The sequence below is a fragment of the Photinus pyralis genome, unplaced genomic scaffold, assembly GCF_008802855.1.
Source record: "Photinus pyralis isolate 1611_PpyrPB1 unplaced genomic scaffold, Ppyr1.3 Ppyr1.4_LG1, whole genome shotgun sequence".
NCBI lineage: Eukaryota > Metazoa > Arthropoda > Insecta > Coleoptera > Lampyridae > Photinus > Photinus pyralis.
The window spans coordinates 20,278,763-20,294,752 of NW_022170249.1; the positions used below are offsets into that span (position 1 = coordinate 20,278,763).

At 34.5% G+C, this 15,990-nt stretch overlaps 1 protein-coding gene and 1 long non-coding RNA gene across 2 annotated transcripts; one reads left to right on the top strand and one right to left on the bottom strand.

The window, feature by feature from the left end:
• Positions 1-9,721: 9,721 nt before the first annotated feature.
• On the top strand, positions 9,722-11,775 carry LOC116159860. Its single transcript, XR_004143074.1, has 2 exons — positions 9,722-11,390; positions 11,443-11,775. It is a non-coding gene; the product is annotated as an uncharacterized LOC116159860 (long non-coding RNA).
• Positions 11,715-15,990, bottom strand: LOC116159859. Its single transcript, XM_031472946.1, has 9 exons — positions 13,473-15,990; positions 13,258-13,409; positions 13,125-13,208; positions 13,039-13,068; positions 12,609-12,638; positions 12,499-12,552; positions 12,111-12,167; positions 12,002-12,058; positions 11,715-11,956 (listed from the first exon to the last, which is right to left on the bottom strand). Exons 1-9 carry the CDS (start codon positions 14,600-14,602, stop codon positions 11,778-11,780), a joined length of 1,773 nt encoding a protein of 590 aa, XP_031328806.1. The 5' UTR covers positions 14,603-15,990; the 3' UTR covers positions 11,715-11,777.

Below are 15,990 nucleotides of genomic sequence, written 5' to 3' on the forward strand. Positions count from 1 at the left end.
TGGAAAACCTTTGAAAATTAAGCTGAACTGATAAGCCCTTTAAGGGTTTTGGCACATGATGAATTGAACTAAAATATTTTCAAGATGGCGCCACTTCCGGAAATACCGGAAGTAGCCATCAACTTTGTTATTTTAAATAGGGACCCCCTATTTTTTCTACATTTTCGGATTCTACGTCGAATTTGGAGTACAACGATACCCCATAGTTGACCCTTTGCTCCAAGGGCTTCGCCGATATTCAAGTTTTTGTGTCAAAAATTGAATTTGCAGGGATAACTTTAAAAATTTATTATTCGAAAACGGTGAGAGATATTGCAAAATAGTTTTCAAGGAAAGATTGAATTTTCTTAGGGTATGTGTAAGAGTCTAAAAAAGTGAGACTACGTCACTTTTTCAATGCTCTCAACTTTTAAACTTTTAAATATCCGTAACTCCATTTTTTTCAAATGGCACCCCCCCATTTTGTTCTTCACCCTTGTTTTCCTTTTTCCCAGACCTTTAATTTGATGCAAAATGTCAAAAGCTGCTCCAAACGGTTTCCGAGATATTCCATGTTTTAGTTACTTCTTGTGGAAAGTTGATAAAGAAATTAAGTCGCTTGATGTTATTCTTTTGTTTTTATTATGATAATGTTTAAACGTCAAATTTTCGCTGCTTGAACTTATACTTCTCGTCAATAATGGCTCGTTTGGGTTACACTAATGAAGATTTTTTGAATTTAATATTAATACACGGTGAATGTAATCGAATAGCTGACAGGAAAAGCAGCGAAAATTTGACGTTTAAACATTATCATAATAAAAACAAAAGAATAAGATCAAGTGATTTAATTTTTTTATCAACTTTCCACAAGAAGTAACTAAAACATGGAATATCTCGGAAACCGTTTGAAGCAGCTTTTGAAATTTTGCATCAAATTAAAGGTCTGGGAAAAAGGAAAACAAGGGTGAAGAACAAAATGCGGGGTGCCATTTGAAAAAATGGAGTTACGGATGTTTAAAAGTTTAAAAGTTGAGAGCTTTGAAAAAGTGACGTAGTCTCACTTTTTTAGACGGTTACGCATACCATAAGAAAATTTGATCTTTCCTTAATAAAGCATTGAAAACTGTTCTGCAATATCTCTCACAGTTTTCGAATAATAAATTTTTAAAGTTAGCCCTGCAAATTCAATTTTTGACACAAAAATTTGAATATCGGCGAAGCCCTTGAAGCAAAGGGTCAACTATGGGGTATCGTTGTAATCCAAATTCGACGTAGAATCCGAAAATGTAGAAAAAATAGGGGGTCCCTATTTAAAATAACAAAGTTGATGGCTACTTCCGGTATTTCCGGAAGTTGCGCCATTTTGAAAATATTTTAGTTCAATTCATCATGTGCCAAAACCTTTAAAGGACTTATCAGTTCAGCTCAATTTTCAAAGGTTTTCCATATCTTTCTAACTGACGCTCGTCAAGAATGACCCTGTATATTGTAAATACATTGCGCAAACGTAACAGCATTTTATTTTGGCGTCGGCCGGTAAACAGGAGTTCGGCGCGTTTACATCTTTCCCACGACACCAGTTTGAAAACAATCGGACCAAAACTATAGAAGAAGAAAACTGAAAAATCACCACGTTCGGAAACCAAGCTCGGGGATTGCGCCTGGATGTCATCGACCCCACATCATCTAGCCTCGTCCTTGACCCTAAAGTTGCTAATTACACAGCCCGGTAGATACACATACACTCGTCTTTCTACGAGCGTTCTTCAACTGGCCCTAAATTTGCTGGCAGCCCACCAGTCAGCCAGCCCTAGTGAGATTACATTTTTACAGATAGATTTGCAAAAATGCGCTACAAATTCTGTTGCAATACGCGCACTCCGCGTTCCTTTACAGAGTTCTAATTAATCAAAAAGTCACATTTGACATAAAGTAGTTCAAATTACACCTAGTTCCTTTTTCAAATTTGGCGCCCTTCAATATTTTTCCTGTGTGTGCTTATCTCATAGTATTTATATATCTATGGCTTATCTTCAAACACAGCGCCATCTACTACCTTCTTATAATGAATGCAGTGCAGAGCCTGCACGTCTATACTATAGCAGAAGCAGAAAATTTGAAGTCTCTAGTTATTGTAATTGCTGAAATCTCAGCCGGACAGCCAGCCATAACGAATATAATAGCGTATTTTTTTAAAGGCGCTAAAAACCCCTTTGGGACCGTAGACTAAGGTTACGGAAGGACATTTGAATAAAATGTTACTTTAGAGTAGATTTGTCACGTAGCTGACAATATGTAAAATTTCATCCCTTATTACCAGTCATTCTATTATCGTTATATTACTCCCCTCATTTCCGTCATCAAACTCTCCGCTCGAATAAATAAAACGTTACAATTTAAAGTTATGGAATACAAATACCAATGGGAATTTATCAACTGCCCACTCAGTTGGGTAGCTTGTTACTCGATTTGAGAGCGGTCGGCACATTTCCATATAATTAATCAACCTCGTGTTGTAAAAGTAATAGCGCTGACACTGTTCCAAAAGAGGTTAAATAATGGCATGCTTGAAAAAATTAAACTCCGTAAAGTAGCAATGAATCAAAACAATGACGGGAAAGGGGTCATTTTTAGCGCCACTGCCTACTACTTTTTACAATTACGCAACGTGGGAGAGCGAAACGTGGCGAGACGCAATAAAATCACTTAAAACGTTAAGAAAACAAGTCAACGTGAAGGAATTCCTACGTCGAAGTCATTTAATCTTGACTAGTATACAAAGCAGTTACTCACATTGTTTCCAGTTTATGCACTGAATTATAATTGAAGTTTACAGACGAGAGTTGTTCTGGTTTCAGTATAGCTTGGCCTCCTTTCCGTCTCTCTTGATGTGTTATGTTGTTAGATTGGATTTCAACTTTGCATAAAAACTTCTGACATAATGGATGCACATCTCTAGATTAAATCCTTAGATTGTATTTCGTATTATATTCTATACTATTTAGAAACGGGATTGAAAATGGTTCCCAAGACGGCCTGTTGTGTAAAGCTACACAACTCAGTTCTATCAAATCTCGATTTTACTTACAAATATGCGTAAATAATATCTTGGCAAGTTTAACTCTGATACTGAGCAATAATGATGTTCCCTGGGAAGAAATCTAACCATAGACTACTTGCTCTTGATAAATGCCCCGGTGTATGACCTATTGGTATTGAAGGAGGAGTGCATGCTATGAGTCAATTATTCTAAGAAAATTGTCTACCAGGGAATGCTTCTTGTAGATGCGAAGGGCGCCTTCAACTGTTGCAATCGACAGATGACAAATTATTGTTGCGCACCTACAGCCGACATACTGTATGAATGATAAGCAATTCTAACATTCGATTATTCAGTGCAGAGGGAGTATGCTTTGTCTCTTCTGCTTTTCCATTACCGTGCTTCACGCACAGTGCATACCATCGGTACGACGTAGTACAATGCTGATATTCTTCGACTACGTGTAGATTTAACCTAGACTATACTAATAATTTGTACATAGCATTAAATTCTAGAAGAAAATAACGCAACAATTACGCGCATAATAAATAATACAAAAAAATTGTGGGCCACAAATTGTTACGTAAAGATCTCAATAATTTCAGTCTATTGTCCAAATAAGCATAGATGCAATTTTTCATTTATAGAGTATATTCTTCATTATTTTTTTTTTTTGTTGCAGGTTCGCCATCGATCGATCCCGGTACGAACATAACAGGTAAGCTCGACTTAATAATGAGATGAAAACCCTTTACATTTTACAATAAACTGCTTAGGATCGTTAATGTACAGTTACAGTAGCTAATTACTTTACTTCGGGATGCTTTCAGAAAGGAAAGCAAGCTTATTGCAGGTAATAAATGAAATTACAAGACTAAAATATATCGCCAGTCGATCAATATTTCACTTTCTGCGTAACGGGTTCTCTTAACTCTTAAATTTAAAGAAAACTGTTTTCGTCAACAGAACAGAACGAATTTAAAGAATAGAAAATAAACATTTTTTCAACGAAACCCTTCATTTTTGGGCTTTCGGCTCGTGAAGGTCACAAAAAAAAACATACACACAAACCTAAAACAATCAAGAAACTAACCATAGAATTTTATATATATATATATTAGGTAAATCGACGTTGACGCACCCAAATACAAATAGACGTACCGGCACCCGGCTTTTGAATGAGATAAAGCTACGTTCAGACACCTATATATGAGCAGAATCATATATGCGATGTGGCACCACCTATATATGAAGGTCAACTGTACAGTTGATTTTCGACCGCACAGACCCTTTGTTTAGTGGAATGCGGTTCTAACAATAGGGGACCCCTACCTGTACTTACCCACATATTAAAAACACTTTTGGACGTTATTTAGTTTACTGAGCATACTTTCAGTTTGAGATTAAAATACACGCCCACCCGATGAATGACCGTGTATTTACTTTATTTTAGATACATTACCTAGTTCAATTTATTGGAGCCGCTGCATTAATTTGATAGAATTACTAAAATATTTTTTAATAGGAACTTGAATACTTACGATATTTTTAACGTAACCTTCAGTTTCACCGCAGAATGGTATATAATTTCTTTTTCTCACGATGATCATTTTGCAATTTGGAATTTTTCAATAAAGATTGCTTTTTATTAATGTCATTACCACCTACTAAGATTTTCTTTTACCAGGATAATTTATTCAAATAAAATAAAGCGTGATATGTTCTAAATTTAACTAATTATCATTTAATTAGATGCATTTTTACAGTTTAATTAATAATAATCATTCCAAACCGGTTTTCCACATATTGGTTTATAAGTTATAATATAAGTAGGTAATTCACGCCCGTGTTCCGTTTCCAAAACACTCTTTTGAAAACTAAATAACTTTAGTAGCCATAGTACTTTTGTATTAACTAGAAAATAATTCTGTATTTAAATAACTAAAAAAATAAAATTGACCATCGTAGGAAAAAGTACCTCCGCCATTCTGATGACAAATTATAAATTGCGTTAAGCACACTATCACATTGAAAATATTTTTCCCATTTAACAAACCCCATATATTTTGGAAAAAAGCTAGTTGCACATCAATGATTAATGGTATCCCTTATTTTTTAAATATTAAAAAGGGCAACTGTTATCTCTTCTTTCGTCCGTCCGTCCGGACCCAGTTCTGCGGTTCTGAACTACGTTTAGGAGAATTGTCTTAGAGTAAAATTTGCAAAAAGTTCCTGTTTGAAGAAAGTTGCCTTGGTTGTCCATATTGGTTCGAACTATCGAGACGGCCTTTTTGATTTAAATCATCTAATTCATCCTCCAATCACATCTGATAAACAAGTTTAAAGAGATCGTTAGCAAACAACCTTGCTTATCCATCTTCCAGTACACGGATGGTATCTCTATGATTAAAAGCAATCATAAGAACTCTAAAAAATATATTTGCTGATTATTATATGTAACCTAAAAGGTTGTTCGATATTTATAAATAAAATTTACAAAAAGTTCCTTTTTGAAGAAAGTTACCTTGGTTGTCCATATTGGTTCAAACTATAGAGACGGCATTTTTGATTTAGAATCATCTAATTCCTTCTCTAATCACATTTAAAAAACACCAAGCACGAAGAGATCTGAAAAATGACTGAACTCACTGTGTTTTAGTAAGCTAAATCCATTTTTTTTGGATTATTTGTTATACGATCCCGCTAAATAAAGCAAAATGGGTAATGTGTAAAAACGTATTGACTTAATAAAATGCGAAAAAAAAATGCCTTTTAAAAAGCCCTTGTTGAATCTTTACTGTACATCAAATTTTGGAAAGCAAAAATAGATTGCAACGCAATTATTGTTGTCTCCGTTTTTTTCTACCATTGCTTTTCGCTCTTAAACCTTATCGAAATCCTACGCCAAAAAACTCGTCTCCAACCCTAGAATATTCAATCTCGAAAGATTCGACTCCGAAGATAATCCGTACAGTGAGCTCAAATTTAAAAAAATTGTAAAAAGTTGTTAAGCTATCTTTTGTAATTAAACGCACAAAAAATCTTAAAATTGATTTTCTTTAATTTTATTTCTAGCAACAAATTCCTACAAATAAAATGATAGATGAACGCCTGCCAATATTATCTAAAATATAAATATGTAATTAAGATAATGTTGAGCAATTAAAGGTAAATTAAGAAATCCTTTATATCCAAAAAAGATTACTATTATATAGAAAGGTAATGACATCCGTTGTATTATTTCAATACAAACAAAAATCTACCCTATCTATTATGTTACAAAGCAGACTAATTTAATGAGATTTAAATGTTTGATAATTGGCATTCTTTTGTCTAATTTGAATTATGTTCCCTCCGAATTAATGAAAGGTATTAAACACTGATTAGTGTTCTAATGCCCTCTGAACTGAACGGTTATTTGTCTGTTTCTTGAAAAGTTTGGTGCTCTTTCCTTATACTTTGGCGGGAATACGGATTTTGTTTTTTGGTTAATGAGTATAGTAGTGTTTTTTAAATTTTTTTAATCTGCTATTTGACCACGTAATGTGTTGTACTTGTACCTATATGAAATAGTTTTGAACTTTGAAGAAGATGGATATCTACAACTGTTGTTGGTGTTCAGAGAGCGTAAGTGTTTAAATTTTTACCGCATTTTTCAAAAATGGATTATGACGTCCGTCGTTTGAGGGACGAGGTCTCAACTATGGGAAGTAGTGTAAAAGCCGTTTATGTCTACTTTGTAGGCCCCCTATTAGTGAGGAAAGAATTGATTTTTTCTTAATCACTTCGGGATGATGTCCAACTTTGTCCAAATTTCGTAGAGGAATCGGCAAAACATATTGACTTAATGCACAGGAACTAGATTTTGTGATCTTTTTGTCATACTCCGCCTTTAGTTAAGTTAGTAGAGAAAAATCTTCCTTCATTCATTAGTTTTGTCGCAGAAACTGAAAAATGTATTGACCTAATGCACAATAACTAACTTAGTTTTGGTAAATTTTGTTAAAAACGCAGCAAAAAAGCGCTACCGCAATAGGCAGGGGCAAGAAATTAACCCATATGTGAAAAATGCCTGTCATCGTCCGCACATGATTTAATTAATCAGTTGATAGCTTCGCACATTTACACATTTGTGCAAAATTTTCAAACTTCTTGAATATCTACTACGTTCAATTACGGTTTCTACTACGTACACGTCTCTTTTGAAACGTACCTATCACCCCAAATGCCCTATTTCATTTCCAACGGGGCCATTTTTGGGACTGCTGCTTGCTGCCGTCAAATTAAGGATTAAAATAAGCACTTTCGTCCCGTGGTATATAATATACTAATTCCTGACGAAAACTTCTTTGACGTTCCTGAACCTATACACTTACTGCATTCTTGTCATTTATGAAGATTTCGGAAGATGTACAACAATTCGAAAACTTACCTTGCAGATTTATTCAAGAATATTGTATAACTCAAAAGGATGTATCTATTTTGATCAAGCAAGTCTTTTGGTTTTCGATAATGTGGTCACCGATAACCAGCCACCAGTTTCACGAGAAGGGTGGTGGTAAGTTTTTGGCGATTTATTATAACCAATGATATTAGGTGGTCTGGAAATGATTGTTTACGTAATTCGTACCAGTTTAATGTTTTGGATTAAACGACTACCATGGCCCAACTTAAAAAAAGTGGTAAACCATGTAAATTGAATTATACAGATTTGTATAACTCAATAGGTTGAATCTATTTAGAATAAGCAAGTCTTTTGGTTCCTTGTACTGTGGTCGCCGATGACCATTCAGCAGTTTCACGAACGAGGGGTCTGATTATAAGCTTCTGGCAATTCATTAGAATCAGTAGCTTTCTATTGATATTCTGTAGCCTGGTAATGAATGTTTAGATAGTTTGTACCAGCTTAATGTTTTGGATTAATCGACTACCATGGTTCAACTTTTCAAAATATGGTAAACTACGAAAATTCAATTATACAGATTTGTATAACTCAACAGGTTGTATCTATTTAGAACCAGCAAGTCTTTTGGTTCCTTGTACTGTGGTCCCCGATGACCATCCATCAGTTTCACGAAGTGCCCGATGCAAAGTTTTTGGTGATTTATTAAAACCAGTAGCTTTCTATTGATATTCTGTAGTCTGGAAATGAATGTTTACGTAATTTGTACCGGTTTAATGTTTTGGTTTAATCGATTACCATGGTCCAACTTTTAAAAAAATGGGTAATTATGAAAATTGAATTATGAAGAGTTGTATAACTCAACAGGTTGTGTCTATTTAGAATAAGCAAGTTTTTGGGATTCTGATACTGTAGTCGTCGATAACCATCCAGCAGTTTCACGTGGTGCCTGGTTCAGTTTTTGGGGATTTATTAAAATCAATAGCTTTCTAATGATATTCTGCAGTCTGGAAATGAATGTTTAGGTAATTTGTACCAGCTTAATTTTTTGGATTAAACGACTACCATGGCCCAACTTTTCAAAAAATGGGTAATTATGAAAATTGAATTATGAAGAGTTGTATAACTCAAAAGGTTGTGTCTATTTAGAATAAGCAAGTCTTTCGGATTCTGATACTGTGGTCCCCGATAACTGTCCAGCAGTTTCACGAGGAGCGTCGTGATAAGTATTTGGCGATTTATTAGAACCAGTAGATTTCTAATAATATTCTGTAGTCTAGAAAGGAACGTTTAGGCAATTTGTGCCAGCTTTATGTTTGGGATTAATCGATTACCATGGCCCAAATTTTCAAAAAATGGTAAACTATGAAAATTGAATTATGCAGAATTGCAAAACTGAACAGGTTGTATCTATTTGCACAAGCATGTCTCTTGGTTCCTGATAATGTGGTCTCGATAACCATCTAACAGTTTTCGAAGTGCCTGGTGATAAGTTTTTGGCGATTTATTAAAACCAGTTAGGTTTCTAATAATATACTGTAGTCTGGAAGTTAATGTTTCGGTAATTTGTACCAGTATAATGATGTGGATTAATCGACTACCATGGTCCAACTTATATTATTGTATAGATCTACCACCATTAACTAATTAAAACTTCCTTGACTACTATTTTTTAAATTGTGGCGAGAATTGGCCGTTATGCTATACAATTTCCAAAATAAATGATCATCATCAAATTCATATCAGTAATAGAAATCAACATAATCGATTTTGACTTTGCTATCAATCAACATCCTTAATCCTTACACGTGTAATTCATAAATTGGGTTTCAAATACCAAAATTACGAATAAAAAAATAATCTTACAGTGTACAATGTGGCCAAACTTACTTTTAATTTTAGGAGTCGTTTGAAAGCATGCAATAATGTCACCTTATAAACAAATCCAATTAACGATCAGCGTAATTAAAATGACGCGCAAAATCTAACTGCAGTAGGGAGTTGATCATGTTCTATAAATTTAAAAGGGTAAATATGCAAAGACGTATACTCAAAGGTTACCTAACAAATTTTTTCTAACGGTCAATGTTAGATCGATCTTCCTTACAAACGCCGCTAAAAAGTTCAGTAGTGTTCGACTCTTTGGAATTATAAAGTAACCTTAGGAATATTAGCAAAATAACCTTTTATATGAAGTGCTCATTGCAATGCGAAAGCTTGTAATCGATTCATTTTAGGGAAAATTGCGTTTGTTAACAAAGACGATAAACGATGTCCTTTAAACGAGAAATATAATTTCTAGCAACTCGTCGACAAAATAGAAGTACGTAGGTAGACAACTGGGGTCATAAAAGGGGAGCTATAATCGGTGAGAAGCGGTTGACCTTGCCTGCAATGCACGCTAAAATTCCACGGTGCCACAACGTAAATGGTGCCAGTTAGACAATTTGTAAATATTTCCGACCGCAGCGCCGCCTTAAGACATACGCGTGTAACCAAAATCGCGATTCTATAGGTATATGGTCAAAGTGGCACCCTCGCCATACTTCGTTTTTAGAGTCCCATAGGGTGCCTGAACGTAAATATAGTCGAAAACGTTGTGGCACCTTAAATTGGTGCCACTACGCATATATGGGTGCCACAACGTCTATATATGCTCATTATTGGTGCCACTTGAACGTGTTTCCTATATATATATATATACGCAATAAGTAGTCACTTCCGTTACACAAACTGGGCGACCTGACTTCCACCAAAAGAAATACACCTAGATTTTTTTTCAGTCTATTAATAAGTTTAGGGGGATGTGCTTTATCAAGTTTTCTAAAGAGGGGAAGCGATTTCGCTTGTTTATTTTTAATATATATAATATATAACTGCAGTCATATTCTCTACCAATTCACTTCCGGTAAATGTGTAATATCTCTCTCGTTGTCACTTCCGGCGATGTTGCCACTACCTTTACTACTAACATTTGGGTAAATGCATTAACGTTTTACTCTATATTTTATAGTGAGTGTCATAATTAATTATTTTGGTGTCAACGAACATATCGCAAGGTAAGTGTAGGTACATGGGTTCAAGATGTACTGAGTCGATTATTGTATGGGATACTAATGTGAAGTGCATTTTCTAAGTTGCACATAATGATAAATTAAAAAAACGTTTCACCAAAATTTTTTTCACGTTTATAGGACTGTGTTCTACTGATTGGCCCACATTTCGTTATCATAACTGCAGTAGTGCTGTAGTCTATGTTTTGCAATGATTATGGTAAATTTGATATATCGCCATCCCCTAATCCAAACGGCTTTTGCATTGTAGAATTTTGTATGATATTATTATTTCTGCTTGGCTTTGTATTTATTAAGTTTTGTCCTATAATTGGATTTTTTTTCTGTTTGGGCATATATATTATTAATTGTTCTTTTTATTTATTATATTTTTCTCCATTTATGGCACTGTTCAGGCGTGCGGCAACAGCGACGGTCATTGGCACACCATGGGGGTAAGTTCTATATTTCATAATTTATAGGCATGTGTTTAGATTTTGTTTATGTTGTTTATAGTTTTTATATACTTAAGGACGTTTTTTTAGGTTAGAGTCGGATAGTGTAGTCGCTACATCACCTTTTATGCGCTTCATTCTGCGGTATTGTTCTAGCGTAGGGCATGATTCCAATATATGGGCATTGTTAGTGTATGATTATTATTATCATTACCATTGTCATTATCATGATCATCATCATGATGATTATCATACCATTATCATTGTCATTATTATCGTCATCGTCATGATCATTATCATCATTATCGTCATCATCATTATCATCATCCTCATCGTGATCGTAGTCGTGGAACATGATCATTATCATTATATTTTAATTTTGTCATATTTTTCTCCGTTAATAGCCCTGTTCCGGCGTGTGTTGACAGCGACTGTCATTGGAACACCGTGGAGTGGAGGTAAGTTCTACATTTGTTCTTTTTATTTTATTTAAAAGGTTTTATTTTTAAGTGACCACAGCTGCTTTACGAACTCAACTTAACTTAAACTTCAGACCTAGAAGGACCAATAAAAGCTATAGCATATCCTGTTTAACACATCAAGGTTTCATACTATGATGCACGTGGGTAAGTCAAATTATGCCATTCGTTTTGCAGCTACCTATGTGTTGAAGATCTAGGTGCGTATCTACCAAATGTATATCAATCTACTTACTACCGCATAAGGTCTGTCGACTGTAGGTGCACAACATTAATTGTACTTAACTAGTAATAAAACAAACATTGTGGAAGAATAAAATAAAAATGTATTCTATTACGTAAAATAAAGGTAACATTTCTTGTAGTTTATAGTCCTTTTTTAGTTTTAATCAAATGTTGTAGCTTTGATTTGGTTACAATGACGCTTCTGTTTATTCCATTTCTTTCAAGAAATTCCTTTATGTCGTTCCCTGCTGGATAGGTACCTTTATTAATGTAGACACTGAACTCTTTTTTTAATAAATGAAGTTCCCGATTAGACCAATCTGGAAATTTAAATGTAGTAGTTAGCAAATTATGCTAACACTTACAGGTTCTCTGTCCACTTCTCTTTGGAACTTCAGCTACACTATCAGCGTCAATTAAATCTGAAAGCGATACCTATGTATATTTGGTTTCTTACTTCATAATCGAAAGTACCTGATGGTCTGTCCTGTACTATCCGAGATGTTTTTGGTGACGCATGGATCGGTAAATCTGAAAAAAAAATGTGTTTGGCTTAGTTTAATAGATATTTATGTATCAAGTACGCAAAATACCGTTTGAGCGAACAAATCGGTATTAAAGACGAGGCGACAGAGGAGCCGAGTCTATAATGAGATAAGTGCGCTAAAACGTTTTGCGTACGTGGTACATACAAAATTTTTTGGTAAAAGCTCTAAAAAAATAGTCTAAACTCTACCTATATGTTCTATCTGAAGTTATCACACTTTAAGTAGGCCGTTAAAGATTTATTTTGCGGACTCAAATGGATACGGAAAGTAACAATTTTGGAGAGCGTGTACCAAAAATTTATTTAGGTACCTACCTGATGGTATTTGCGGTACTGTCCGAGACCTTTCATTAGCTGCAACAGTTATATCTGAAAACGATATCAATTACATTTAAATTTCAATAAATGCTAGTTGGCAATGGTACCTGATGATAATTCCTCTTGGGGAGAGGAACCTAAAAGTATTAAATGTATAGATAAGTATTGTTTTAAATTAAGGGCCAGTTGTATAACGTCTGGTTGAACTTCCGGTTGAAATCAACCTGCGGTTGAACGTCAGTGATTGGATAAAATGTCAGCCATGATGAAAATAAGGCCCATGATTGACGTTCAACCGCAGGTTGATTTCCACCGGAGGTTCAAACTGACATTATACAACCGGCCATAAGAGAAATCCATTCCGCTACTACTGAAATAAAAATAACCGATCCAAAAAGCCGAAATATCCATCTATCAATACATTTATTCGCCAAATAAATTCCTTAGTTACGATTGTGCTAATGATGGCTTTATTGGTAGAATAGGTTATAGGTGATGGATATCTCGGCTCTTTAAAGAAATAGCATTTCTACTTACAGGGACTTCGATTTTCTCGATCATTCACATCTGAAAGTTCATAATATAGGTAAGTAAATGAAGGTTGTGGAAACAAAAAATAATACCATTAAATCCTGTATTTACAATCTCAATAGATCTTTCGTTTGCATAAAATCCTGGAGGCTCCTCACTTCTTTTATTTATTGTGCCTATAAATATTTTAATGTTTCACAGTAACTGAAATCTACCTAAATTTACCGTCAATTTTGTCTTCCTCCGCATATTCTAGGTTAAAATCTATATTAATCTCTTCCAACGACTTTCCTTTATATTCGATTGGCATAGATCCTTTCTCCATCATCATCAACAATTTTGACACCTTTGCAGTTTGGTAAATGTCAACCGGTAATCTAATACATTTAAAAAAGGTAAGTAGATGATATCTGATGTTTCAGTCGTTGCTTGTTACTTACTCATAAAACTCATCGTGAGTCTTTTGAGTATGCCCCATGAAATTTGCAAACTGTTTTGCCTCTTCTGGTTTTAAACTTAAAATTTGGGTTACAGTGGCAATCTGTTTCCGCAGGTTGTTACTTGAAATAGCTTTAGGGTTTTCAATTTGAATTTTTTTGCACAATGCCCGAATTGCCACATCACCTTTTCCCCATTTAATCGTACTGTCGGGCATGGCAAACACATAGTCATTGTTAGAGTCTAATATGTACTTGTTTCTCTCCGCTAATAAAACATTAATCATGTTTTGCAGTTCTTCAGGTATAAGTATGACAACAGCCCTCGAACCTTTACCGCTGTTGAGTACTCTCTTGTATTTTTGGGTCAATGATCTTTCCACATCCGTAAGTACATGGTCGAAATCTGTGTAGTTGCTCTTTTTATCTGATTTGTAGTCGCTGATCTTAAGATATTGAACGTCACCTATTCGGCGACGATTAAACAAAATTAGTAACGATAAGACACATTGTATTAATAATTTAAATGCGCGTTTATTCTCTTTTAAAAGTAGCTGGGATACGGAGTCATTTGCCAACTTAGTCACTTCGTCTCTAAACTTTTTCACGTCGCTCACCAATGGTAGTAATAGCGGCTTTTTCCAACGCTTTTCTTGAAGATCTTTATTAGCTAAAGACGAAATTTCTATGGTCCATCGCGATTCAACCAGTTTCTTAAAATTCTTAATATTCGTAAGCCAAACCTGGGCATCTTCCGCCGATTTACATCTGAAACCTTTACTTTGTTTTAATACCAGGTGTGTAAGTTCATCGCATGCTAATTTTAATGAGGTTCCTAGATGCATAGCCAAACTTGGAGTTTGAAATGACTTCTTTTCGTGGTCAAAACCACTAATCTTCCGAACTGCCATTAATACAGTATCGAAGTGTTTAGGATGCAATATATCTTTAAAATTAGCTTTATTATTATTGGTTATCATGCGAAAATTTAATAATATCCTTGAAAGTTCACGCATTCTATTACTGCATGAATAGGCCATTCTTTCACGCCTATGTTTTTTTAAATAAGACTCGCCAAAATTGGCTATTAAAAGATCCTTCTTCGCTTCAAAAGCAATGTCATCTGGTTTCATTATGTCAAACACCTAAAAAATCCTTGCTGTAGTCCAAATTCTAAGCTCTAGGAATTTCTTTTCAAGCCATAAATTGATAAATCTTAATATACATGTACAGGGTGTCTCTAAAAGGTCTGTACAAAGCGCTAGCATGGGTTCTTGGTATCAAAATAGGTCAATTTAACCCAACTTACCTCTATCCTTCGGTTAGGCGCTATCGACCGTCAAAGATCTTAAAAAAATCGTATTTTTTATGGTTTTACGGATTAAAGTAAAGTTCGGGATGTGAATGTCTCATGTAAAAAGGGTCTTTATAATATCATTTTTTTAAATTGTAGCTGCTATGTAGATGGTAAAATACTGGCCATCCACATCTAAAGAGGTGTAAAACTTTTTAACGGTCATATTAACAGTTCTGAACTTTTACCCACAGTAAGACAGTTTAGTTTCAAGCATTTTTTGTCTCTTGATGAATTTCATTATCTGTGATGGTTTACGAAAAAAAAAAACTAAAATGATGCACGACATTTACAATAAGTATGAATGTTGCAATAGAAAATATCTGTGCAAGTTGGAAATAGAGGTAGGCTATGAACAATCGCATTGGTAGTGATCCCATTGCCATACATCATACCCCAGATCATACCTAAACTTTTTTTTTTTTTGGTAAACCATCACAGATAATGAAATTCATCAAGAGACAAAAAATGCTTGAAAATAAACTGTCTTCCTGTGGGTAAAAATTCAGAACGGTTAGTTAAAAAGTTTTTTTATTTTACCATACCACCTACACAGCGGCTACAATTAAAAAAATGATATCATAAAGACCTTTTTACATTCACATCCCGAATTTTATTTTAATCCGTAAAATCATCTTCCGATAAAATAAAAAGTACGATTTTTTTTAAAGATCTTTGGCGGTCGATGGCGCCTTACCGAAGCACTTTTGGATAGACGTGAGTTGGGTCAAATCGGCCTATTTTTATAAAGAACCTATGGTAGCGTGTTGTACAGACCTTTTAGAGGCACCCTGTATAGTCTTCGCATACGAGCATTATATGAGCAAACTTATTTTTTATACGTAGATTGTAGATACATTGGCATCTTGTAATGCTTCTCCAAGATTCAAAGAATAATTTTACATATGAAGTTCTCAATTTTTTAGTTTCGATTTTAATAGGGATTTGGTTGAAATATATGGAACTAAAATATATTTCAACCAAATCCCTATCAAATGATAATACCAAAATCTGAAGTTCCTACGTAAAATTTGGTTTCTATGCATCAGAGTTTTGCCTATTCCCCGACCAAGTTGGTAAATAAGTAAATGATGGTTTTTCTTAAATCATCCAAAATTTGTATTTCAAAATTCTTTCTTGCTGCATTTGTGAGAATTTTATACCTAG

Excerpts from the sequence above, each read along its gene's own strand:
- LOC116159859 (XM_031472946.1), bottom strand. The coding sequence starts at position 14,602 with ATGAAACCAGATGACATTGCTTTTGAAGCGAAGAAGGATCTTTTAATA. Across the intron at positions 12,553-12,608 it reads CCAAGAGGAATTATCATCAG|ATATAACTGTTGCAGCTAAT; the intron begins GTACCATTGCCA and ends TATCGTTTTCAG. Across the intron at positions 11,957-12,001 it reads GAGAAGTGGACAGAGAACCT|ATTGGTCTAATCGGGAACTT; the intron begins GTAAGTGTTAGC and ends TTAAATTTCCAG.